General features: G+C 44.1%; 1 protein-coding gene across 2 annotated transcripts in view; it reads right to left on the bottom strand.

Moving 5' to 3' along the window:
- Ptpro (protein tyrosine phosphatase receptor type O) overlaps positions 1-5,020 on the bottom strand; it is a 263,974-nt gene extending 258,954 nt beyond the window's left edge. For both annotated transcript variants that reach the window (XM_045139541.1, XM_045139542.1), the window contains exon 1: positions 4,689-5,020. In XM_045139541.1, the coding sequence (XP_044995476.1) occupies positions 4,689-4,763 (75 nt within the window). In that variant the 5' untranslated portion in view covers positions 4,764-5,020. The remainder of the gene's footprint in view (positions 1-4,688) is intronic.
- Between the last annotated feature and the right edge of the window lie 21,292 nt (positions 5,021-26,312).

Genomic DNA, 26,312 nt, shown 5'->3' with positions numbered 1-26,312 from the left:
ATAACAACACATACAGTCATTAGATGAGGGCATTAAGTGCTTTGTGACAAAGCCCATCACTGCACTGGGCTGTGCCTCTAAGAATCTGACGTCACTGTGTTCATCTGGATTCACTAAACCAGATGTCTGCAGTCATTGGGTTAAACTTAGTATTATGTCACATTGCTATCAGCCCCAGTATTATTTATTCAGGGACACCAATCACACACAACAAGAAGACCCTTTTGCAAACCCTGAAGTATCAAGTTGTCGTTTTATTTCTAAGACTTGGGAGTGTCAATCCAAAGATAAGAATACTTTTATTTTTCGAGGTAGGGTCTCACTCTAGCCCAGGCTGACCTGGAATTCTCTAGCCCAGGCTGATCTGGAACTTACTCTGTAGTCTTAGGCTGGCCTCAAACTCATGGCGATCCTCCTACCTCTGCCTCCTGAGTGCTGAGATTAAAGGTGTGCGCCACCATGTCCAGCCAAAGATGATAATATTTCTAAATTAGATATTTAGACAGTAGAAATAGTACTACACTTTAATATGCACAGCTCCCATTGTCTTTAATCACCTATGCATATGCATACGTATTTTCTTTGAGGCCACAATAAGGCAAAGTAATAGTGTGATTTTTTTTTTTCATGTAGCAGTCTTTCTCACTAAACTAAGGGGAACCACTCCATTACCTGCAAAAGATCAGCCAGGCAACCTGTCACAGGTGGTTGATGATGAGACCCCCGCAAGGAAGACAAGACAGGTGACACAGAAAGCAGAGTGGGAGAGCCAGGAAGATGGGAAAGGGTGGACAGAGCATGGACACTGGATAGCTCTTCTGGTTAAGAATACCAGAGCCAGACACACAATGGCCTGGATAGCCGTGACCTCCCAGCGTCTGACACCACCTACACAAGACCCTCACAATAGCAGAAAAAGATGACGCCATCAAAATAAAAGAGAGACGGACTGAGAGGAGGAGGGGAGATGATGGAGAGTGGAGTTTCAAAGGGGAAAGTGGGGGAGGGAGGGAATTACCATGGGATATTCTTTATAATTATGGAAGTTGTTAATAATTTTTTTAAATAATTTATTTATTGATTTGAGAGCGACAGACACAGAGAGAAAGACAGATAGGGAGAGAGAGAGAGAATGGGCGCGCCAGGGCTTCCAGCCTCTGCAAACGAACTCCAGACGCGTGCGCCCCCTTGTGCATCTGGCTAACATGGGACCTGGGGAACCGAGCCTCGAACCGGGGTCCTTAGGCTTCACAGGCAAGTGCTTAACCGCTACGCCATCTCTCCAGCCCAATTTTTTTTAAAATAAAGAATACTAGAGCCAGTATAAAAGCATTCTTGCTTTACAGAATTGAACATGGGCCTAATTGCGATAACTCCATAGTTAGGTTTTCAAATTTAATTATCTCTCGTGTTAGAAGAGAAACAAGACACAATAGAGAGGATAAGAAAGGAACAAGGGCCTCTAGCTAAATTTGTTAATGTTGAGGACGATTCTAGTTGGCCATTAATAATAATAGTAATAATAATAATAATTAATATATAATAGATATATAATACATAATTATATATTATATATAATATATATTTGTATATTATATTATAATATATATTATATATAACATGTATAACGAATAATATAATGAATAATATATAATAAATATATAAAATAAATAATAAATTAATAATAATAACCCAGAGAAAGCACCTTTCAAAATCCTCTGAGGTCACTGTCTACCATCTGCACTGCAACTGACAAAATACTGATATTGAAAAGCAGTAAATATGGGGTGGTGAGGGGAACTGGGTTGTTTTCGATAGGAATTATGGAAAGATGCATAACAGGGAGACACTGAATAAATTCTCTTCTTGCATTCTCAGAAGACTTTAGAGTGGTGGGCACCCATTTGAGTTCCACTGTGTTTCTAATAGTGTGAGTGTATGTGTGTGTGTGTGTGTGTGTGTGTGTGTGTGTGTTGGTTAAGTGTCTCTTAACCAACAGTGAGCTTGTGCGTGTCAGCTGGACAGGCAGCAGCATCACAATGTTCAGCAGGTGAGTTAGACCATCTGACCAACTTGATTAGATGAACGCTTAACTAAACCGTGGATAAGAAGTGACGTACGAATTCTTCTGGGCTCAGTTACACCCATATTCTGTCACTCAGCGAGAGTGGTTGCACCCATCAAGCATGCAAACTGCCTCACTTTCATGGTTTCTATCCTCATATTCATCTGAGTTGTAGAAAATATAAAACTATAGCTCAAGCCTCAAGGTTGAATATTTTTGACTCTTATTTCTTAGGAAATTTCATTTTCATATGAAAGATACACAAGTGAAAAAAATTGTTGGCTGTTTAATTAAAACTGGAGTTGCTTTTTTTGTTAGGAGAGATGGGAAATGATTTGTTTCTGACTCTTTACACATAGACTTTTAATTTCTTTTCTTTTCTTTTTTTTCAAGGTAGGGCCTCGCTCCAGCTCAAGCTAACCTAGAATTCACTGTGTAGCCTCAGGGTGGCCTTGAACTTATGGCGTTCCTCCCACCTCTGTCTCACAAGTGCTGGGATTAAAAGCATGTGCCACCACGCCCAGCACTTTTTAAATTTTATCAGGTAAGTTATTGGACATTTAATAAAAGATTTCTTTGATATACCTACCATCACTTCTATGTTTAGATCTAGCTGATTCTTGCTCAGTAATTTGAATTCAAAAGGGCCTCCAAATTATAAACAGATTATACTGTATGCACAGTGCATCAAGTAATGTATTAACCTCCCAATATAAGATATTACACCGTGTGCCCAATTTAACACTTGAACATGTCTTCTTGATAGTAAGAAAATACAATTAATTGAAATAGCATTGTGAAATATTCAGATGACTGGAACATAGTGGATATTTGATTTATATATTTTTCTGGTATACTCCATATCAATTACTTTCCTTGCAAAATTAGTTTCCCACTATCATAACACTTCTTTAGGGATGAAGTTCGTCAGTATGTGTTACGCAGTTCAGCATAACCACCATCCACCTGCAAATGTGGAGAAACACCCCATTCTGTGATTGACTGAAACCCCATTACAGTCACTAAGGCCACCAAGATGCCCTACTGACTACATTTCCTCATCCATTATTGAGTCTTTGAGTTCAATCTTTTCCACATTATTTTTTTTTTTGACATTTTAACTGCAGCATTCTAACTGTACCCCCAAACCAGCCACCCTCATTTCTAAAATTATCAGTCATCATGAAGGCTTGAAACAAACAAGAAAAAGAAACCTTGCAGTTGCTCCAAAAGTTCATTTCAGATCCATGTCATCCATTTGCGCCCTGGCTGCTGCTCAGTAAAACGCGTGACTCGGGTTTCCATCGTAAATTCACGATGAGTAAATACCGTAGCCCTTGCAGATTTTAAACTCAATAACCCCAGTGCACTTATGATGTGCGCTGATGAACAAGCTGTGAGGCAACTTTGTAAGCGCATTTCTTGTTTGCCGGATTGTACAGTAAAACGATGACTTGTATGAAAACATACAAATAGATGTGAGACATAATTCCCACTCGTACTTGCATACTCTGCCGCTATTTTGCTCTGAAACTATGTTCCCATTAAGACAAAAGAGAGCACGGAGTATATAAAATTGATGCTGTCTGTGATGCACGGGTCCTTTTCCATGACGCCCTTGCCAGCCGTTCATGGGCAATGGGCATATAAGCTAGAAGTGGCTCCTTCATGAGCCGTTTGGCTTGTTCGTGTTTTCCTCTTTCCTAGTATAGGTGCCCCGTGGTGCTGAAAGGATAGCTCCCCAGAGGTCACCTGTGGGCGTCTTTACGCGAAGGGAACAGTCCCAACGCTGCAGCTAAACCACCATAAGAGCGCAAATGTCACTCACAACTTCACACCACGTTCCAAGAAAACATCCAACTGATCTGTGTTTTTTTGGAGGGGTGGGGGTGTCAAGCTAGCTCTATTTTTTTTTTCATTTTAATCTCTCTTTCCCTTTCATTTTTCTCAAAGTAAAATCCCAAGCAACATATTCCGAAGAGAAAAAGTGAAATGTAGTTCTTTCTTTTTTTTTTTTTCCTTCTGCCGTTAAGATGAGAGGCAGAGTCCCCTGTGCACAGCGCAGGCACCGACCCGGTGGGGTTAAGGTGACCATTCCTCCCTGCCCAGGCTGACTTCCAAACAAGCGGTGCCCCCCACCCACCCACCCACCCACCCACCCGGGCGCAGCACTAAGTTGACGGCCAAGGAGCCCCTGCTACAGCTGCGTCTTTCTATCCGAAGACACACGGACACAAAGCGGCTTCACCGAGCCCCCGCCAGGAGAAGTGTGTGTGAGGGGGTGTTAAATGGCTTGGGGTGCAGTGCAGACCAGCAGGGAAATAAAAGCGACCTCATTTTGCTTCTGACAGCCCTGCCCAGCAAGCCCACCTTTGATACGGCTGGAAGAGGAGCACAAAAGGCGAGCAGAGGACCTGGCAAACTTCGCTCAGCCTCCGCCCCCAGCCCGCGCGCAGCCCTCGGGCTCTGGCCCGGTAACAAAGCGAGCGCCCCCCGGCTGCCGGGGCCGCTTCTCCGCGTGGCCGGGCCGGGCGCGCCCGGGGATGGGGGGGCGCATCGCTCCCCCGCACCACCGTCTTCCCGCCGCCCCATCGCTCAGATGGGGGGGGGGGCAATCCCCTACCTTGAGCAGTACAAAGAGCCCGAGTCCCAGCAGCAGGCGACGGTGGCCGCGCGTCCCCGTGGGCGGATGCCCCATCGCGACGGGACCCGTGGACCGGGTCGGCGGTGGCGCTGGCGGTGGCGCTGGCGGCGAGAAGGTCCCCGCGGCCACTCTCACAATGGCGAGCTGGCAGCAGCCTCAGAGCCCGGGTGCCCCGGCAGCTCCAGGCGGACGCATGGTGCCTGGGCAGTGTCCTGCGCCCCCCAGATGCCTCTCCTCCCCTGCGCCCTGGGGTCCTCCCAGAACGTGCCAGGAGCGGCCCGCCGCGCGCCAGCTAATGGCTCGCGATGGAGAGGGTGGGGATTGCGATGGGCGAGGCCCTGCCACCCGCCACCGCCGCGCTTGCCACCCAGGGCGCGGGGGGTCCGCGTGGCAAGGGAGAGCCCGCGACCACCCGGGGACCCCGTGTCCAGCCCGCCACGGGGCTCTAGCCACAGGGGGTGTCCTCACTCTCGGAGCCCGGAGCTCCTAAAGTGACAGCAATCGCCCAGCCCTCCCGCCAGGGTCGGCCCGCCTCCTGCTGCGCTGGGGAGCACCCACTCCAAGCTCCGCCTTAACCTCCCCACCCGTGTCCTGCACGCAGTTCTGTGGGGCTGCCTCGGTAGGGTTTCTCTTGGGGAATAATCGGGACCAAGTTCCTGTCCTCTCTCAATCTTATTTCCTATGTCTTCAGTTGCATTTATAGTTACTAGTGGTACTCAGAAGGGTAGCGTGTTAGACTGTTAAAGAGAGCGGTGTGTGTGAGGGAGAGTGAGAGTCACTCCTTACATATCCTCTAACACGTTTTGGCTCTCCATTCCACACTTCCTAGGAAGACAGATCAGCAATTTACATGCGGTTTCCATGTGAAATCGGGTGTCCTTGTCAAATTCAAAGACAGCCCCTTTTACCAGTCAGTCGCCTTGCCTGAAGACAGAATGGGAAAACTCACCCTGTTCCATATTTATAATATGTGTATGTCCTAAATATGCTAGATGACCCATGAATAATTAAGACGTTTTAGCTTCTAGACGCAATGGTGCCCTTACAGGTGTGTTCCCAACTTACTTATCATTCCCTTTCGATATGCGCCGTTGTCTCAAAGGTGAGCGTGTCAAAATAAACTATGGTTGCACTCTTCAGACATAAATCACTTCTTATTATCATGGAAATGCCCTTCCTGTGTCCTGGTGTAATGGAACTTCCGATTTATCCTGGCGGCACGTGTGGCAGCGGGTGACAAGAAAGGCCACCTTGGTGGCAGATCCAGGAGGTCGAGCAACTTTGTCTCACTCACACAGCTGAGGAGTGGTGGCCTGAAAAGGCCCCGAGCTGTGTGCACGTGGCCTTTGTCCTAAGGGAACAGCAACGGGAGCCACCGAGGAAGCTTTACAATCAATATGTGTGTGTGCATGGGTGTACACGTGTGCTACCGTCGCTGAGCAAGGAGCGTACAACAATGGTGTGAGTTTGTGTGAGACCGTCCTCCTGAGCGACAGGGCAGCTCTGGCCGTATTGGCCTTCCTTCTGCTCTCACTTTTCTGGCCTGACACTCCTAGGAAAAGTAGGTGCTGGGTCTTCCTCGTTCTAGGGAAACTTGGGGTTTTTACTGAGCAATGTATCCTTAAGGGTGCATGTGCAGGAGCTTTGGATTGTTATGTCTCCCCCTCGTTTTGAACCTTCTGGAAGCAGCAGTCTGTTTCCACTCACCCCAAAATGGCTCTTAATGGTCTCTAGATCTGCAAGTATGTTTGGGCCCCAGAGACGATGGCTCTTGCGGGGTGCCAGGGCTCTTTTGCATAGAGTGTTGTTTAAAAGTGCCTGCGTGTGAATTACACACATGTGTGAGGTTAATTGTGAATATACATGCTGTGTGTGTGTGTGTGTGTGTGTGTGTGTGTGTGTGTATAATTGTTCATGAATATAGGCTTGCCTAATGCATCATAGCCATTAAAAAGCAATTTGGGGCATATATTAGTCATGAGAAGGGAAAAAAGAATTTTTATAATAATGCACACTTCTAAACCATCATATTTGGCTATGTCTCTATTTTTCCTTTAGTCACCTAGATCACAATTTGCTTGGCATTTCTCCTGTCACACAGATGTATACTTGGACCACCGTAGAGCAGGAGTATTAAGCAGTAACTGCAGCACGACTTAGGAAAACATCAGTAATGGGCATTATTAATGCCCCATCAGTAAGGCTCATTCGGTGGCCTGAAGTCAGAAGGTTTTCTTTCCTAAGCATTGGAAATAGTGCAGGGCGAAATTGTTTGTGTTTATTGCACTTGGCTGGCAAATTTTCCTAATGGAGACTCCCATGAAGAATGTGGATGTTGGGGCTGGAGAGATGGCTTAGCGGTTAAGCACTTGCCTATGAAGCCTAAGGATCCCCGGTTCCAGGCTCGGTTCCCCAGGTCCCACGTTAGCCAGATGCACAAGGGGGCGCACGCGTCTGGAGTTCGTTTGCAGAGGCTGGAAGCCCTGGTGCACCCATTCTCATTCTCTCTCTAGCTACCTTTCTCTCTCTGTCTGTCGCTCTCAAATAAATAAATTAAATAAACAACAAAAAAAGTTTTTTTTAAAAGAAAACCAATCTTTTCCTAAACATGTCAATCTGCATCCATGCCTCTGTGGTGCACACCCATCTCTCCCATAGAAGAGAGGGAGCAGCAGCCAGCGGGGAAGCGGCTGTGAGTGAGAGCTTTAATGAGGAGGAGTCACACGAACTCTTGTGGTGCCCTTGCCAATGAAGCTCAACTGGGTCCTCCAGGGGCCTCCCTAATGGACTCCGTGAGTGTCGGCCCGGCTTCCACCACTGAAACTGCTCACACGGCTGTCAGCAGTTTCCAGTTTCCATACTAGAGAGTTGTATTTATGGGGGCTTCTCGGTGACAAATAATATTATGCTTGATGTGGATAGCAGGGTGGAAAAAAAAAAAAGCTTAAGTCATTGATCTCCAAACTGCCCTGCAATTGAAAAGCACAATGACAGCAATTCAGTTTGCCACTGTATCTCACATATTATACCTTCTACAGCAGATAAGCTACACATGATATGGAATGTGTTTTCCAGATAAGAACACCAGGCAGCATTTTGATGTTCAATTTATTTGACCATTTGTTTTAGCTTTTTTTTTTTTCCCCTCTTGATAGAGCACTGATTTCTCACCTCAAAGATGTGTTGGCAAATCATAAACCCCGTGTCATGAGCGAGAGTGACAGCCCTCAGGTGAATAACTTTACAACCGCCAAGACTTCTCATCCCTGCCTCACTTGCAAAGCAGGGCGATCACTACAGAAGGTCATGTTTCCTCTCCACACACAGGCTTTTCCCCCATTACCTCTTTTTTTACTCTAAATAATTCCCAAGACAGCTATCTAGTCTGTTTTTTTTTAATTTGACTTAACTCTTAATGTAGTCTTTCTAAAATCATTCAATTTCAAGCTGCAGTCTTTATGATATGTCATTATCTACATAAAGGAATCAAAAAAATCATAAAAACAACAACAAAAAAATGCGACCAGACCATCTAAGGGGATGGTGTGTTTCTCAAGCATAAAAACCTGAGTTCAGATTCCTGGTATCTCAAGTAAAAGCTGGACGTGATGGGGTGTGTGTGTGTGTGGCCTTGGAGCTAGGGATGCGGAGGCAGGAGGATCCTTAGCACTTTCTGGCTAGCTAGTCTGCCTGAATCCATGGGCTCGGAATTCACTGATTGACCCAGACTGTCGCAGTCAGCTCCACATTGCTGGGGTAAACCTCCAAACCAGACACAGTCTACAGGAAGAACAGGATTTATTTCAGACTTACAGATCCAGAGAAGTTCCCTACTAGCAGAAAAAGCTGGCACCCTTTTCATGGGCCCATGCAGCGAGAAAGCAACCCCTATCTGCTCCACCAAAAACAAGCACATTCTGGGAACCCCAGGCAGATAGATCTCAAACCCTCTGCAGACTTTAGGCTAGAATTCAGATCCGTCCCCAGTAACACCTTAGGTCTGGACCCCGGTATCTGCCCACAGTGACACCTCCAGCCATGTGGTTGGAGATCTAAGTTATAAGATTGAATAAACTCCTGAATCTATTGGGGCCATCCATTCAAACTACCACACTGATAACACACACACACACACACACACACACACACACACGGTGGAGAGCAATTGGGGAAGAGAATGAATAGAACTGTAAGCCTCCACATGCCCTTGGACACACACATGTGCCCACACAGACATCAACATGTGTGCACTCATGTATGTTTCACATCACACACATAACTGCAATAAGAGAATTAAAATGTGACCAGTTGCAGGCTAGAGAATAAACAGTCCTAAATTAGGAAGATAATTGCTATTTTTCATACATTATGTTCTTTCACCAATATTATGGTTGCTGTCTGTTGCTAATATTTACTTTGATTATTCTAAAACACTAATAAAGTTCAGTAATTATTATTTCTCATATTTAATTTACATGAGGTTCCTCTCTCTCTCTCTCTCTCCATATATAGATAGATAGATAGATAGATAGATAGATAGATAGATCTATATATATATCACAATGTTATAAACAATTAATTTATTAGGTACTTTTCATAAGCATTCTAGACATGTCTGTCATTTACTTCCTTAGCTCTTCTTCATAACTTAGTTTCTTCACTAATTATAACTTCAAGTACTAATCACCTCCATGGGAGGATTCATGTTAGCCTGGCAAGAAGCAAGACCAGAACTTGAGAAGAATTTATAGCTGAAGTTACATATATTGTTTGATGAATAGAAATGGTGTCTGCTATTCCTACCCTTCCCTTCTTCGATTCTCTTAAAATTAAAAACTGCATCCAGGGCTGGAGAGATGGCTTAGCAGTTGAGACGCTTGCCTGAGAAGCCTAAGGACCCAGGTTCAATTCCCCAGGACCCACCTAAGCCAGATGCACAAGGTGGCACATGCATCTGAAGTTCATTTGTAGTGGCTGGAGGCCCTGATGATTCTCTCTCTCTCCCTCTTTCTCTAATAAATAAATAAAATATTTTAAAACTGCAGGCAACCTCCATAGGCTGTTTTTTTGTCTAGTGTAGCTTCTATAGACACATTACTTTCAAAGTAGCTACAAATAAGTTATTATAAAACATTTGGTGGTGGGGATGGAGGGATAGCTTAGTGGTTAAGGTGCTTGCCTGCAAAGCCAAAAGACCCAGATTCAATTCCCCAGGACCTACACAAGCCAGATACACAAGGCGGCACATGTGTCTGGAGTTTGTTTGCAGTGGTTTAAGGCCCTGGGGCGCCCATTCTCTCTGCCCCTGCCTCCCTTTGTCTTCCTCAAATAAATAAATAAAAATAATTTTAAAAATTCTGTAGTGATTTCAGAGGCTGTACAAAAACTGAAGCCATTAACCATATGCTTTGAAACTGCCTTAGCTTAAATGGTAAAAATTCTACCAAGGAACATAATAACATTTCATTGACACTTACACCCCAAATCAATCATAGCAAATCAATTTCCATGCTGAAATTGCAAAGCTGGGAATCTTCCCAGATCTACTTGTTAGAGGAGAGTGAAGGTAACTATTATCTACAGAAGGGTTGGGGAGGCGATTAGAGCTTGAGGAGAAAACAGGAAAACTTGAGAGAATTATGCTAACTACAAAGAAATCAGGCTTGAAAATCCGCACGCTTCACTTATATGCCATTTTGGAAATGGCAAAGCTATCAGAAACAACAAAAAAGAAAGAGAGGGAGGGAGGGAGGGAGGGAGGGAGGGAGGGAGGGAGGGAGGGAGGGAGGGGAGAAAGAAAGAAAGAAAGAAAGAAACAAAGAAAGAAAGAAACAAAGAAACAAAGAAACAAAGGATCAAGGATTTCCAAAGGTTGGAAGTAAGTGGGCAGAATTCACCAACAAGGAGCGAAAGGAGACTTTTGGAGTCATGAACATGCTACATATACTTCATGATTGTCTCGACGGTCACCGCTTATGCCTTTACCAAAGCTCATCAAACTTACCTTTAGGGCTGGAGAGATGGCTTAGCGGTTAAGCGCTTGCCTGTGAAGCCCAAGGACCCCGGTTCGAGGCTCGGTTCCCCAGGTCCCATGTTAGCCAGATGCACAAGGGGGCGCACGCGTCTGGAGTTCGTTTGCACAGGCTGGAAGCCCTGGCGCGCCCATTCTCTCTCTCTCTCTCTCTCTCTGTCACTCTCAAATAAATAAATAATACACAAAAAAATTTAAAGAAAGAAAAGTTACAAAAAAAAAACTTACCTTTAAAGTAGAAGCATGTTTTCATATTTTTTATTTCAGAACAAGGGATGGAGGGATGGGTCAGCGGGTTAAGGCACTTGCCTGTGAAGCCTGAGAATGCTTGTTTGAACCTCCAGGTTCCACGTAAGTTACACGCAAGTGACGCAAGCGTGCGGCGTCGCGCATGCGCACAGGCATGGTGGCGCGCGCCTTTAATCCCAGCACTGGGGAGGCAGAGGTAGGAGGATCGCCATGAGTTCAAGGCCACCCTGAGACTACATAGTGAATTCCAGGTCAGCCTGGGCTAGAGTGAGACCCTACCTCGAAAAACCAAAAGAAAGAATTTTTTAAAAGTCTGAGACCAAAGAGAACTCCAAGCAAGAACCAAATATAGGCAAAAGTCATACTCCCTCATGAAAAAATGTTTTTTTAAAATAATTATTTTGTTTTACATATGTTATAACAGGTTATGCTCTTTATCCTCTGGCTGTGCTCCGGTTACCTTGGGAACCCTCTTCAGTGGGATTATGGCCTTCACTGTAGGGATATGGAGGTGAGCATGCCTTGGGGGAAGTAACAGATGGGGAGATGCCATGCCACGGGGTATTTCTGCCCACTCTGGCTCTTACAATCTTTCCACCCCCTCTTGCACAGTGTTCCCTGGGCCATGGCAAGGCTGCTAGCAGTATGATTGAGCATTGAGTTCTCCACAGCCTTTGGATCTCTGCTTTGGTAAGTTGTGACTGGTCACTGTGTCTGTCATCGTTGCCCTGTAACTGGCGGTCAGGTTGGCAGTGACAGTGGTATTCATGTCACTCCATTTCCTCCAGGGCACTGGAAGATGTAGTAGAGGTGGTATGTTTTGTGGAGGGCAGTTGAATGTCGTCTTGTCTTATTTATGTGTCTCGGTTCTCCTCTGTTTTCTCGCCCATCTTCTGCTGGTTTGTTCCCTTCCAGGCAGGCACCCAGAAATGCCACCTCTCCCTGGCATGCAACCCTGCACCCAGCCCCAGCTCACAAAGGAAAATTACTCTTTAAGAAAGATAATATCGTTTTATATTATTTCTTGTTGTTTTATATTCTTAGAGAATACATCTGTAGATCTTCTGTATCATGCCCAATGTTAATTGTAATAATAAAGTATGGTAAACTTAAAATTTGCTGAGGGTAGATATTGTTTTAATGCCATAACATAATAATGACAAGAGGGTAGGAGGACCCTTTTTGTTGGCATAGATATGCGTTTGGAATAAACTGTGGTGATGATTTACTGAATCTAATCTTCAAACTTATTAAGTAGTACATGCTATATATGTGAAATACATTCATATGACAATTATACCTCAATAGAATAATTTAAAGAAAATAATGTATTTACATAAATATGAATATGTATATGCACATGTGTGCTTCACCACACACAATGCAATAAAAGAAAAAATGTGATATACATATAGATTTATGTATGTACATAAAAATATGTATCACATTAAAATGTGATTGATACATGTATGTGTATACATATACATACATACATATATACATACATACATATCACATTTTTTCATATATATATGCATATATATGTATGTGTGTATATATATGTGTGTGTGTGTATATATGTGTGTGTGTGTGTGTGTGTGTGTCAGCTTTAGCATTTTCAGGATCATTTTTGAATAATTCACAATCAGTTTTTCAGGAGTTCAGTTTGCTGATTATGTGATTGGTTTTCCCAGATTACCTGATTTTTATGCAAGAGAGGGAGAGAGAGAGAGAGCGTTGATGCGCCAGGGCCTCCAGCCACTGTAACGAAACTCCAGATTCACGAGCACCCTCATGCTTGGGTCAGCCTTGCACACTTGCATCACTGAACCTCTGGGTTACATGGGAGCTGGGGAGTCCAACACTGGTCCTTAGGCTTCTCAGGCATGCACCTTAACGGCTTAGTCATCTCTCCAGCCCCAGATTATTTTTTTTTTAAATTTTTTATTTATTTATTTGAGAGCGATAGACACAGAGAGAAAGACAGATAGAGGGAGAGAGAGAGAATGGGCGCGCCAGGGCTTCCAGCCTCTGCAAACGAACTCCAGACGCGTGCGCCCCCTTGTGCATCTGGCTAACGTGGGACCTGGGGAACCGAGCCTCGAACCGGGGTCCTTAGGCTTCACAGGCAAGCGCTTAACCGCTAAGCCATCTCTACAGCCCCCAGATTTTCTTTTGATGAATCCTCAGAATCAAGCTTCTGAAATAAATTACCTCTCATCCCTTTTGTCTGTTTTTCAGCTGATAGATTTATGAATTATTTATTAAAGTCATTCAGCAAACATGTATTTTTCAACTCCTGCCATTTTGGGCACGGCTAATGTAAATAGGTTCTAGCAATGGACTTCTGGGAGCTTGAAAGTCTGGTAGGAAAGACGCCACGTTAAGAATTACAAATAAGATAAAATACAGTAAGTGGAAGCAAAGACAAAGAGAGGAGAGAGCGACAGGTAGAGAGAGAGAGAGAGATAGTATTCAGGGAAGGGAGAGATAATTTACAGATTTCCAAATCTTGGAATCTGGAAATTTGAGGGTTTGCCCTCAAATAAAAGAGTAGAATAGAATGTAGGACATTAGGATCAGAATCCAAAACCTTCTTTCTTGCCAGCGTGTTAGTGGAGACCTATAACCCGAGCATTTGGGAGCAGAGGCAGAAGTATCGGAGTTCCAGGGCCAGCCCGGGTGTTGCAGTTACCTGCGCATTGCTGGGAAGAAACTCCTGACCAAATGCAGCTGGTGGGAGGAACCTTGTTTATTTTGGCTAATGGTTTCCAGGGGAAGCTCCACGATGGCGGGAGAAAGACAGTATAGTACAGGCCTCATCTCCTTCCAACATCAGCAGGATCATGACCTGAGCTCTAGCAGAGAGGAACTGGCTGTATCACCCTCAAGCCGGTCTACAATGACACACTTCCTCCAGTAAGGCTCCACCTCCCAAACTGCCATCAATGGGAACATACATTTACAACACACGAGTTTACAGGGGACACCTGATTAAAAACACCACACTGGGCCACATAAGACCTTGTCTTTAAAAACTAAACAGTCAGGGCTGGAGAGATGGCTTAGCGGTTAAGCGCTTGCCTGTGAAGCCTAAGGACCCTGGTTCGAGGCTCGATTCCCCAGGACCCAACATTAGCCAGATGCACAAGGGGGCGTACGCGTCTGGAGTTCGTTTGCAGAGGCTGGAATCCCTGGTGCACCCATTCTTTCCCCCCCCCACCTCTTTCTCTCTCTGTCTGTAGCTCTCAAATAAATAAAGGAAAATAAATAAATCTAAACAGTCTTTGTTCAATAATGCCCATGTCTGTCTCTTCTTCCTATGACCTTTCAGGTGTAGTACATTTTAACAAGTTTCCCTTGCAAACAAGTATTGGCTTAAGTTGGAGACGTGGCCCACAGAATGGAGCAGCAGTTGCGTACAGCATGAGGTCTGGTGTGTGCATGCACAGCCCTGGAGTGATAAGGAATCATAGCAGAGGGAGCCTTGATTCTGGAGCCCGGGCAAGGACAGAAGAAGTGTGTCCACTCTATTTGCACACCCAGCTTGAGTAGTACAGGTCATTTTCACACCAGCGCTCACCAAGCTTCAGGCTGTGTGAACTGGAACTGAAATGTTTTCAGTAAGGCACAAGGAACAGCAAACCCTTTAGGAAGCCAGACTGAATACAGTGTTTAGTAAGGTTGAGCTACAAAAGATCTGGTTATTCTGAGGTCCAGTAAATGCTTAATGAAACAGTGGATTGAAAACTCCTGACTGGGAAAGGAAGAAGAGGGAATGGAAGAAAATGATCTATGAGGACAAGGGCATGCTCAAACTTCCAAGCTGCGCGAGGTTGGCCACTCAGCCAAGACCTGTGCCATCATGCCACACAGCGGCATGCCAACACCAAGGGAGGTTCTTAGGGCTCTATGCCAGTGGAGCACATCTCTGGAGTCCACTTTGAATTATACCAGGTTTCTATTTTCTGATCATTACACTGTCCCTGGTTTTACTCATCTGCTTGTACTACCCTACATTGATGTCTCACTTCACTCAACCTTGCCCATACCTCCCTGAACTCTACCTCCAATCCCAATCCCACCTTCCAGCTCCCAGAATCTAGCCCAGCACGTGTCCAAGAAGTCAGACAGGAGGAATACAGTGATTGTCATGAGAGATGGCTCAGCAGTTAGTTGCTTGCCTGTAAAGCCTAATGACCTGGGTTCGAGTCTCCAGTACCCACATAAAGCCAAATGCACAAGGTGACTCATGTGTCTGGAGTTTGTTTGCAGTGGCTAGAGGCTCTAGTGTGCCTGTTCTCTCTGTTTCTCTCCTCCTCCCCCTCCTTCTTCTTCTTCCTCCCCCTCTCTCCCCCCCCCCCCTCTCTCTCTCTCTCTCTCTCTCTCTCCTTTCAAATAAATAAAATATTTTAAAAGTAACTTCAGCAGTACTTGAATTAAAAATGTGGCAATAGGGCCTGAAGACATGGGTTAGCAGTTAATGCATTTGCCTGCAAAGACAAATAAGCCAGGTTCAGCTTCCCAGGACCCACGAAAAGCAGATGTACAAGGTGGCACATGTATCTGGAGATTGTTTAGAGTAGCTGAAGACCCTGGATGCCCATCATTTTTTTTTCTCTCTATCTCCCCCTTAAATGCATAAAATAAATAAATACAATTGTGGCAATAACCCTGCCATGGTGGCACACACCTGTAATCCCAGTACTGTGGAATACTGAGGTAGGATGATTTAACCATGCACTGGAGGCCAGACAGGGCTATATGGTGAAGCTCTCTACAAAAAACAGTCAACAGTGAGGATTATAAATAAATATGCCCAATTTGAATCAAAACAGATTTTAAAAGTCACTTTTTTGGTCTGGAGAGATTGCTTAGTGGTTAAAGTGTTTGCCTTCAAAGACAATGGACCCAGATTCGATTCCCCAGTACCCACATAAGCCAGATGCACAAGGTGGCTCATGCATCTGAAGTTTGTTTGCAGTGGCTGAAGGTCCTGGAGCGCCCATTCTCTCTCTCAACCTCTCAAATAAACAAATAATTAAAAATTCAAGCCGGACATGGTGGTGCCCATCTTTAATCCCAGCACTCAAGAGGCAGAGGTAGGAGGATTGCTGTGAGTTTGAGGCCACCCTGAGACTACATAGTTAATTCCAGGTCAGGCTGGACCAGAGTGACACCCTACTTCGAAAAAAAACAAAACAAAACAAAAAGTCAGTATTTTATACCCTCTATTCACCTTCTAAAGAACTTTTAAATCCACAGAGAGGTTAGAAAGGTGTACAAGTAATGATCACCACTCCAGTTAAGGAGATGCACACCAGTGTACTTAGCAACGAGATGCCCAGTGGCTCTGGCGATGCAACAGTTAAAAAAAAATAGATTAAGGCAACTTTAGCAAAACATTGTCAACTATGGGATAGTCAATGGACACATGGCTATTCTCTCTATAATTCTTTTATGTGTTTTATATTTTGAAATTTTTGAGGCAAGCCCAACAGACTGACCTTTTTTTTTTTTTTTTTTAAATGAGAAAGGGAAAGAGAGAGAACTGGCATTCCAGGGCCTTCAGACACTATAATTAATCTCCAGAAATGTGTCAACTTGTTCACATGTTATTCAACCTTGTGCATGCAGCACCTTGTACATCTGGCTTACGTGGGATCTGGAAAGTTGAACATGGGCCCTTAGACTTTGCAGGCAAGTGTCTTTAATTGCTAAGCCATGTCTCCAGCCCAGTATTTTGAAATTTTTATGAGGATAAATGGTCCACTATGCATCTTCTTGTATTTCCCCATTTGCTAGCAAAATTCACTCTCTCCATCATCCATCTAATCTATGCATGTGTGTCTGCATGTATTTATCATGCTGCGTCGATGACTTATTTTGAGGTTGTGGAATTAAGAGGCATATGTGCTGTAATATTTTCCCTGCTAAATGCTTCATAACCCACGGTATTATTATGACAGTTAAGAAACTGACACATTATTCCACAGCATCATCTGATGTCCAAGGATCAACCTGTCCCCATTGTTAGCAGAATGGCTTCAGAGCTATGCCATTTCCAGCTCCTAATCTAATCAGGACTCACCAATTGTAAATACTGCTTGTTTGGTATTTTAAAATACCAATCACATTCTTTTTCCTTCTTCTTCTTCTTTTAAATCCATAACATTGCTGGGCGTGGTGGCGCATGCCTTTAAACCCAGCACTTGGGAGGCAGAGGTAGGAGGATCGCTGTGAGTTCGAGGCCACCCTGAGACTAAGTAGTGAATTCCAGTTTAGCCTGGGCTAGAGTGAGACCCTACCTCGCAAAAACAAAAAACTCACAAAAATAAATTCATAACATTGACTTTTTGAAGGGTCTAGGACAGGTTCCCTACTGGATGTTCCTCATTCTAGATTCATCTGATGTTTCCGCATAGAGTCAGCCTATTTAACTTAAGAGACCCGAGGTTTGCTGTAAATTGGACATTGGAGCTGTGGGTTTATGTACATATGTTAAGTGCATTTTTTTGACAAAACAAAATACTTGATAACTGTATAAATGCCCTTGACTCACACCAGGAGGCACACATTGCTATGTTCACTGACTGTGGATGAGGATTTAATCATTGGATGAGTCAGTGGCTGGCAAATTTCTCTGTCCCTCCGCAATTAGACAGCTTGCAGGTTTTGAAACAGCAGACATAGCCTGTTGGCTGCCTTTACCCAGCGATTATTTGAATGCATTGATGAGCCTCATTGGATCAATTTTTATGCTGGGGTTTTCAAGGTGATAATTATCAAAATTCTCCCTCTCACTCTCTGTGTGTGAGTGTGTGTGTGTGTGTGAGAGAGAGAGAGAGAGAGAGTGTAAGAGAGTGTGAATGTGTATGTGTGCGTGTGTGTGATTTGAGTGTGTGTGTGTGTTCTTTATTCACCTCCTTCTGCTTTCTAGGTTCTCAGTTTTGCTGTGGCTTGGGTAAAAGTGTAGACTACCCGGCATCCACTTTTATCTAACAGCCATCTAGAGACAGGCGCTTTCAAGAACCTTGCATTCTTCACATCGGCAGATTGGCTTTGTGTTCTGAGCCTTGTCATTTAATGGTTCAACGCTGGCTGGAGAATCTCCTGCTTGCATGCTGCCCCTGTGCAAGGCAAACCGTCTCAGAAAGGGCAGGCTAAAAGTCCGCTTTCTGACATGAGGATGAAGCCTGCTTCTATGGGAGAAAAATCCTTTCTAGAAGCCCCTAGCACACTTTGCCTTGAGTCCCCACATGCTCAGCACTCCAGACCCATTTGAAACACCAGCTACCACTGGTCTGTTGACTATTTGTATGGTCCTGTCTTTTGCCAGAGTATAACATAACAAGTATCAGAAATTATGTATCCTGGGATTAGATAGATGGCTTAGCAGTTAAGGTGTTTGCCTACAAAGCCTAAGGGTCCAGGTTTGACTCCCCAGACCCCACTTAAGCCAGATTCACATGGTGTCACATGCATCTGCAGTTTGCTTGCAGTGGCTAGAGGCCCTGGTGTGTCCATTCTCTCTAATAAATAAATAAAAATAAAATATATAAAAAAATTATGCACCCTCTCCTACTGACTTGTTCCACTTAACAATACATAAAGCTATATCCATTCCCATGTGTGTGTCTTGCTAAATGCCTTCATTTAAAAATATTTTTTTTAAGTCAGGTGTGGTGGTGCACATCTTTAATCCCAGCACTTGGTAGACAGAAGTAGGAGGATCACTGTGAGTTCCAGGCCTCCCTGAGACTACATAGTGAATTCCAGGTCAGCCTGAGCTAGATAGAGTGAGACCCTACCTCGCAAAACTAAAAGAAAAATTATTGATTCATTGATTTGAGACACACACACACACACACACACACATATATATATATATATAGAGAGAGAGAGAGAGATTAAGAGAGAGAGGAAGGCCTCCAGCCACTGCAAATGAACTCCAGACATATGAACCACCCTGTGCATCTGACTTTGGGTACTGAGGAATCAAACTTGTGTCCTTTGGCTTTGCTGGCGAGCACCTTAACCACTAAGCAGTCTTTCCAGCTCCTAATTCCTTTCTGAAATCACTGACTACTATTCCATACTATGGATGAACCACGCTGTGACTGAGCTGCTGAAGGACATTGTGCTCGCTTTTAAGTTTTGGCAATTATGGATGAAGTTGTCGTAAACATTTATGCACAGGCTTTTATTGTCTGTGACCCTATTAGATGAATACCCATTGATGACTACTGCGTCATACAGATGAAAAGACAGCAGCTGCCAAAGGGATCCTGTGGTGCTTTGATTCAGGTGCCCCCCATAAACTTAGGTGTTCTGAATGCGAGGTTCCCAGCTGATGGAGATTTGGGAATTAATGCCTCCTGGAGGCAGTGCATTGTTGGGGGTGGGCTTATGGGTGTTATAACCAATGTGCCCTTGCCAGTGTTTGGCACACTCTACTATTACTATGGTCCATCTGTTGTTGGCCAGGAGGTGATGTCCACCTTCTGCTCATGCTATTGTTTTCTCCTGCCATGATGGAGCTTCCCCTCGAGTCTGTAAGCCAAAATAAACCTTCCCCCCCCACACAAGCTGTTCTTGGTTGGGTGATTTCTGCCAGCAATGTGAACCTGACTGGGACAGCTCCCGTCGCTATCCTACCAGCAGTGCAGAACTGGGAGATCCTATAGCTTCACATCTGTGTGTGTGTGTGTGTGTGTGTGTGTGTGTGTGTGTGTGTGTGTACGCGCATGCATGTGCATAGCCATGTGTGTGTGCTCACATGGGTATGCAAGTACATGTTCTCTTATGTGCCCGTGTGTGTGGATGACAGATGTCAATTTTGGGTGTCTCCCTCAATTGTTCACCTTATTTTTCTTCCTTCCTTCATTCTTTCCTTGCTTCCTTCCTTCCTCCTTCCCTCCCTCCCTCCCTCCTTTCTTTCTTTCTTTCTTTCTTTTGGTTTGTCAAGGCAGTATCTCACCAGGCTGACCTGGAATTCACTATGTAGTCTCAGGCTGGCCTTGAACTCACAACGACCCTCCTACCTGTGCCTCCCAACTGCTGGGATGAAAGGAGTGACATGGGACTTCTATTTGACATCTGTTTCTGCTCTGTTAAATGTCTGTTCAAATCTTTTCCCTGGCTTTAGAAACTGGGTTGTTTGTTTTTTTATTGTGGCATTTTAAGAATTCTTTATGCAGTCTGGAGGCAAGTCCTTTAATGAGATAAGTGTTTTGCAATTATTTTTTTTCCCCAGACTTTGGCTCATCACTTCATTCTCTCAACAGTATGCTTAACAGAACAGGCATTTTTAAACTTTTAGTCAATGTTATTCTTTTTGGGGGGTTTTGAGGTAGGGTTTCACTCTAGCTCAGGCTGACCTGGAATTCACTATGTAGTCTCAGGGTGGCCTCAAACTCATGGTGATCCTCCTACCTCTGCCTCCCGAGTGCTGGGATTAAAGGCGTGTGCCACCACACCCGGCTTCAATGTTATTCTTTTATGGATTATACTTTTGGAACTTTAACTAAAACCATAAAATATTTCCTAGAGAACTGGGAAAATGGCTTAGCAGGCAAGTGTCCTTGCCACGTAGCGCGAGGGCCTAAGTCGGATCCCCAAAAGCTATATAAAAAGCTGGGCATGGCCATGAGTGCTTGGAACCAGTCGTGTGGAGGGGGAGACAGGAGACTCTGGTGCTCGCTGGTCAATGAGAGGCTGAATCTCAAGGAGACCGCGTGGACAAGCGATAGAAGAAGATGCCCAGCCTTCTTCTCTGACTTCCACATGCGTGCACACAGAATGCATGCATCTGCGCACACATGTGCATACACTGTATGTACACAAACTACATGAGTATACACCAAAGGAAGAAAAGCCTCCCAGATGTTTTTCACTAAATATTCTATTACTCCAGGCGTGGTGGCGCACACCTGTACCCCCAGCACTCAGGACACAGGGATAGGAAGATTGCCATGAGTTCAAGGCCAGCCTGAGACTCCATAGTGAATTTCAGATCAGCCTGGGATATAGAGACCCTATCTTGAATGATCCAAAAAAATATGCTATTATTAGGTACCATAATTATTCTTTTTCATGGTCCAGTAGTTGTGATTTTGATAGTATTTAGGCCTTTAGCAGTGGTTCTAGATCATCTTGGTAACTACCCTATTGATTTTGAGCACTTCCTCACTTTATGTTCTAAGTGAACAATGGAGAAATCTGTTCTTCTGGGAAATTAAATTAAGTGAACATAGATTTGGAAAGCAAGTCACTGACTTCTACAACACTTGATGCTCTACGCTGCTCTCCTATCCCAGAGCTCACAGTACCGAAGCTATTTAAGCAGAAGGAACACAATCCAGAAATTCGTGAAAATGCAGACTCAGAGACAATACCAGAGTGTCCGGCCCCTGAGAGGAAGAGTGGACTTGTCATTTTCTGATAAAGGACAACAGAGGTGGCACAGGCTTTGAGGGAAGGGTTACCTCACCTTTTGTCTTATTTACTGTTGTTTGGGGAGGTGTCTGTACCCATGCGTGTGCACATGCATGTGTGTGTGTGTGTTTGTGACATGACCATGTGTGTGCCAAAACTCAAGCCTGTGGAGGCCAGAGGAGAATGCTGGGTGTCTTTCTCTTACACCTCATCTGCATATATTTTAGACACAGTCTCTCCCTTAACACAGAGCTGGTGTCCATCAGTGAGCCCCAGTGATTCTCCCAGCTCCACGCCCTGTACACTAGGGTTACAGATGTGTGTACCCACATCCAGATTTTTTTTTGGGGGGGTTGGTTTTTTGAGGTAGGGTCTCACTCTAGCTCAGGCTGACCTGGAATTCACTATGTAGTCTCAGGGTGGTCTCGAACTCACAGTGATCCTCCTACCTCTGCCTCCCGAGTGCTGGGATTAAAGGCATGCAATACCACGCCCAGCCAGACATTTTTTAATTATTTTATTTCTCAGAGACAATGAGAAAGAGAAAGAGGCAGAGAGAGAAAAAGAGAGAGAGAGAGAGAGAAAATGAGGGTGCCAGGGCCTTTCAGCCACTGTGAATGAACTCCAGATGTGTGTACCGCCTTGTGGCACATGCATGACATTGCATGCTTGCATCAGGCTTACATGGGACCTGGAGATTCGAACATGTGTTCTTAGGCTTCACAAGCAAGTGTCTTAACTACTAAGCCATTTCTCCAGCCCAACACCCAGGGTTTTATATGGGTTCTGGGGCCTGGAACTTGTCAGCCTCTGACCCAAAAGACCCTCATGCATAAGTGGCAACATTGGTGATAGCTGAGCCATCTCCCCAGCCAAGATTACTTCAGTTTTATGTTTTTTGTTTTTTTTTTTGTTTTGTTTTTTAGGGATTTTTCTCTTTAAATATATTTTATTTATTTAGAAAGAGGTAAAGAGAGAATGGGCACTCCAGGGCCTCCAGCCACTGCGAACAAACTCCAGACACATGCGCCCCTTTGTGCATCTGGCTTACGTGGATCCTGGAGAATCAGACTGAGATCCTTTGGCTCTACAGGCACATGCTTTATCCACTAAGCAATCTCTCCAGCCCCATAGTTTTTTGATTTTTTTGAGCTAGGGTCACTATGTAGTCTCAGGGTGGCCTCGAATAATGCTCCTACCTCTGCTTCCCAGTGCTGGGATTAAAGGCGTGCACTACCATGCCTGGCTGTGTATTGATTTTGAAGTGTTCATCAGGCATTTAGGTAATAAGAGAATAAGAATTTATGTATAGATGGGAATGACCCACAGGTATATTCAATGTACCGTGATCTTTAGATCTCTGAAACATCTCTAAGTGAGTACAGACACCAAAGATGGAGAATTAATCTCTGACTCCACAAATTTAGCAATAGGCTCTTTAGAACAAGATGGAAAGACAAATCCTCCCATTTTCTCCGAATAGGATGGAGTTTCCCATTCCTCTTATACATTATCAGTCTGCAAAAGGTTTCTCTAATATCATACCCCAACTTACTAAACCAATCTGAATGTGTAAATAAATGTAAGTAAATACCAGATTGAGAGCTAGAGAGATGGCTTAGTGGTTAAGGCACTTGTCTGGAAAGTCTAAAACCTAGGTTCAATTCCCCAGGACCCACATAAGCACAGGGGACACATGCATCTGGAGTTCGTTTGCAGTGGCTGGAGGCCCTGATGCAGCCATTTTCTCTCTCTCTCTCTCTCTCTCTCTCTCTTTCTCTCTCCCTCCCTCCCTCTTTCTCTCTATCTCTCACATACATAAATAAAAGTAACATAAGATAATGAAAATAAACTTTGAAAAATATACCAGATTGAAACTTTCCATGTATGTAAATGACGAACATTTCAGCAACAGTTTATCATGTTTGCGTTAGGATTTCTTTTCTCATTATCTAGTCCTTAGGCAAAATCCATCATTTGTTGATTTGTTCTTTTTTTAATATTTTATTTTTATTTACTTATTTATTTGACAGAGAAAGAGGAAGGGAGAGAGAATGGGCACGCCAGGGCCTCCAGCCACTGCAAACAAACTCCAGACGCGTGCGCCCCCTTGTGCATCTGGCTAACGTGGGACCTGCGCAATCGAACCTGGGTCCTTTGGCTTTGCATGCAAGTGCCTTAACCACTAAGCCATCCCTCTAGCCCTGTTCTTTATTTATTAAGTATTCAAGTGTTTACTGTGTCAACTATTTTTGATTTGGTCGTTTTGGCTACAAACCTTGTTGATTTTATTATTTTTCTCTATTGTTTTAGAAAATGTTATTTATGTGTGTGTGTGTGCGTGTGTGCATGTGTGGGGGTCAGAGGACAATTTTGGATTGGTTCTCATATCCCATCTCACTTGAGGCAGGGCCAGCCACCACTGTTCACCATTCTATTGGCAAGCTTCCAGGGAATTCTCCCATCTCTGCCTCTCTTCTTGCCATGGGCACACGGGGATTACAGATGCTCACCATAGCTTCCAGCTCCTGGAGGATCTGAACCCAGGAACTCACAGTTAGTCAGCAAGCGCTTTCTCCACTGAGCCATCTCCTCAGCCCATTTTTTCTATTTCTTGTGCTTCGAAAGCATTCCTTATGATGTATTTTAGGAGAAAGGGATTTGCAAATATTCTCATTTTTTGAACGGAGATTATACACGCAAAAATCAAGCATAGATACATGTAGAAATTTATAATCTCAACAACACTAGCAAAATTTCTTGTTTGGAGGCTTCATTATAGTCAAGTGATTTTAAGAGCTTCTTGCTTCTGGGAATTCCAAGGATTTTACAAAGCAAAATACGTTCCATGACTCCAAGTTTAAGAAGCTAATTAAATATTGGAATCACAGGGTCCTTCAGCAATCACCTTGGATCTTCAAGGGTGTTCTGTAGATCTCACTGTTTCCTCTCAAAATTACTAATTGCTGTTGGTCTCCACAGATGCTTGCCAACCACTGCTGGGCTTTTCATGCTAAACAGAAGACCCCGGCCTACCCTTGACAGCAAAGATGCATGCTGTTTATGTTGCTTGTTATGAAACCCCAGTGTTACTGAGAGCCTTTTTCCAGAAGATAACAGCAAGGTGAGACAAACATAACTTTTATGGCTGCAGAATATTTATTTGCAAACTCCAGAAATCCATAACAGATCATGTCCAAGCTCATCCCATAAGAAGTGAGGGACTGGGCTGGAGAGATGCTTAGTGGTTAAGGTGCTTGCCTATGAAGCCTACGGACTCATGTTCAAATCTCCAGGTCCCACGTAAGCCAGACACACAGTGACGCAAGTTTGCAATGTTTCACATGTGCCCATGGATCTGAAGTTCGGTTGCAGTGTCTGGTGGCCCTGGAATACCAATTCTCTCTCTCTCTCTCTCCTGTCTCATTAAAAAGACCAGTTGGGATTGTCTCAAAAAAAAAAAAAAAAAAAAAAAAAACTGGACGTGGTAGCACATGCCTTTAATCCCAGCACTCGGGAGGCAGAGGTAGGTGGGTCACTGTGAGTTCAAGGCCAGCCTGAGAATACAGAGGGAATTCCAGGTCAGCCCGAGCTAGAGTGATACCCTACCTCGAAAAACCAGAAAAAAAAAAAAAAATGAGGGACTGAGGAAATGGCCCAGTCAGTAAAGTGTATGACATGCAAAAATCTCCAACTTCCACATAAAAGTCTGTCATGGTCATGAGACCTGGGATTTCAGTGCTGGGGAGGTGGAGGCAGAGACAGGAGGATCCTTAAGGCTTGCTTACCAGATAGCCTGGCTAAGTTGGTGAGCTCTAGGTTCTGTGAGAGACCATGACCCAAAAAGTGAAGTTGGGATGGAGAGAATACTCAATGGCTCAAGGTACTTGCTTGCAAAGCCTGATAGCCCGGGTTTAATACCCCGGTACCTGTGTAAAGCCAGATGCACAAAGTACCACATATATCTGCACTTTATTTGCAGTGCCAGAGGCCTGGGCATGCCCATTTGCTCTCTCTCTCCTTACAAATGAAGATAAAATTATTCTTTAAGAAAGGGATGTGGAGGGCTGGACAGATGGCTTAGTGGTTAAGCACTTGCCTGTGAAGACTAAGGACCCTGGTTCGAGGCTCGATTCCCCAGGTCCCACGTTAGCCAGATGCACAAGGGGGCGCACGCGTCTGGAGTTCGTTTGCAGAGGCTGGAGGCCCTGTCTCTCTTTCTCTCTCTGCCTCTTTCTATCTCTGTCACTCTCAAATAAATAAATACATGAACAAAAAAAATTCTTTAAAACACGTATAGGCTGTGTTTTACATGAAGAAGATACGTTAGTGTGTCAAGAAGATAGCTAATGAGATGTAACTGAAATTTTTATTTATTTGTATCATAACATATTGGTAAGAGTTACAAACTGGGAATAATTCCATTGACCTCTAAGTAAATCATAAATAAATTGTTATATAATTTGTTGTATTCATGCCCCAAATTAATTTTGTTGTATGGCAGTGAAGATGACCAAACTGTAGCCACATTTCTGAATCTGAGCAATAAATATTGAAGAAAAATTTCATGTTGCTCAAAAGTACATTAGAGGCCTGGAGAGATGGATTAGTGGTGAAGCACTTGCCTGTGAAGCCTAAGGACCCCAGGTGGACACTAGATTCCCCAGAACCCACATTAGCCAGATACACAAGGTGGCGCAGGCATCTGGAGTTTGTTTGCAGTGGCTGGAGGTCCTGGTATGCCCATTCTCTCTCTCTCTCTCTCTCTCTCAAATAAAGAAATAAATATTTTTTAAAAAGTCCATTAGAGTTGCCTCATATGTGTTTTGAAAATTCAGATAATACAGGAATATTTATTTTATTTACTTATTTATTTATTTCAGACA

This window comes from Jaculus jaculus, chromosome 22 (genome assembly GCF_020740685.1).
Source record: "Jaculus jaculus isolate mJacJac1 chromosome 22, mJacJac1.mat.Y.cur, whole genome shotgun sequence".
NCBI lineage: Eukaryota > Metazoa > Chordata > Mammalia > Rodentia > Dipodidae > Jaculus > Jaculus jaculus.
This window is presented reverse-complemented; position numbering and strand designations above follow the sequence as displayed.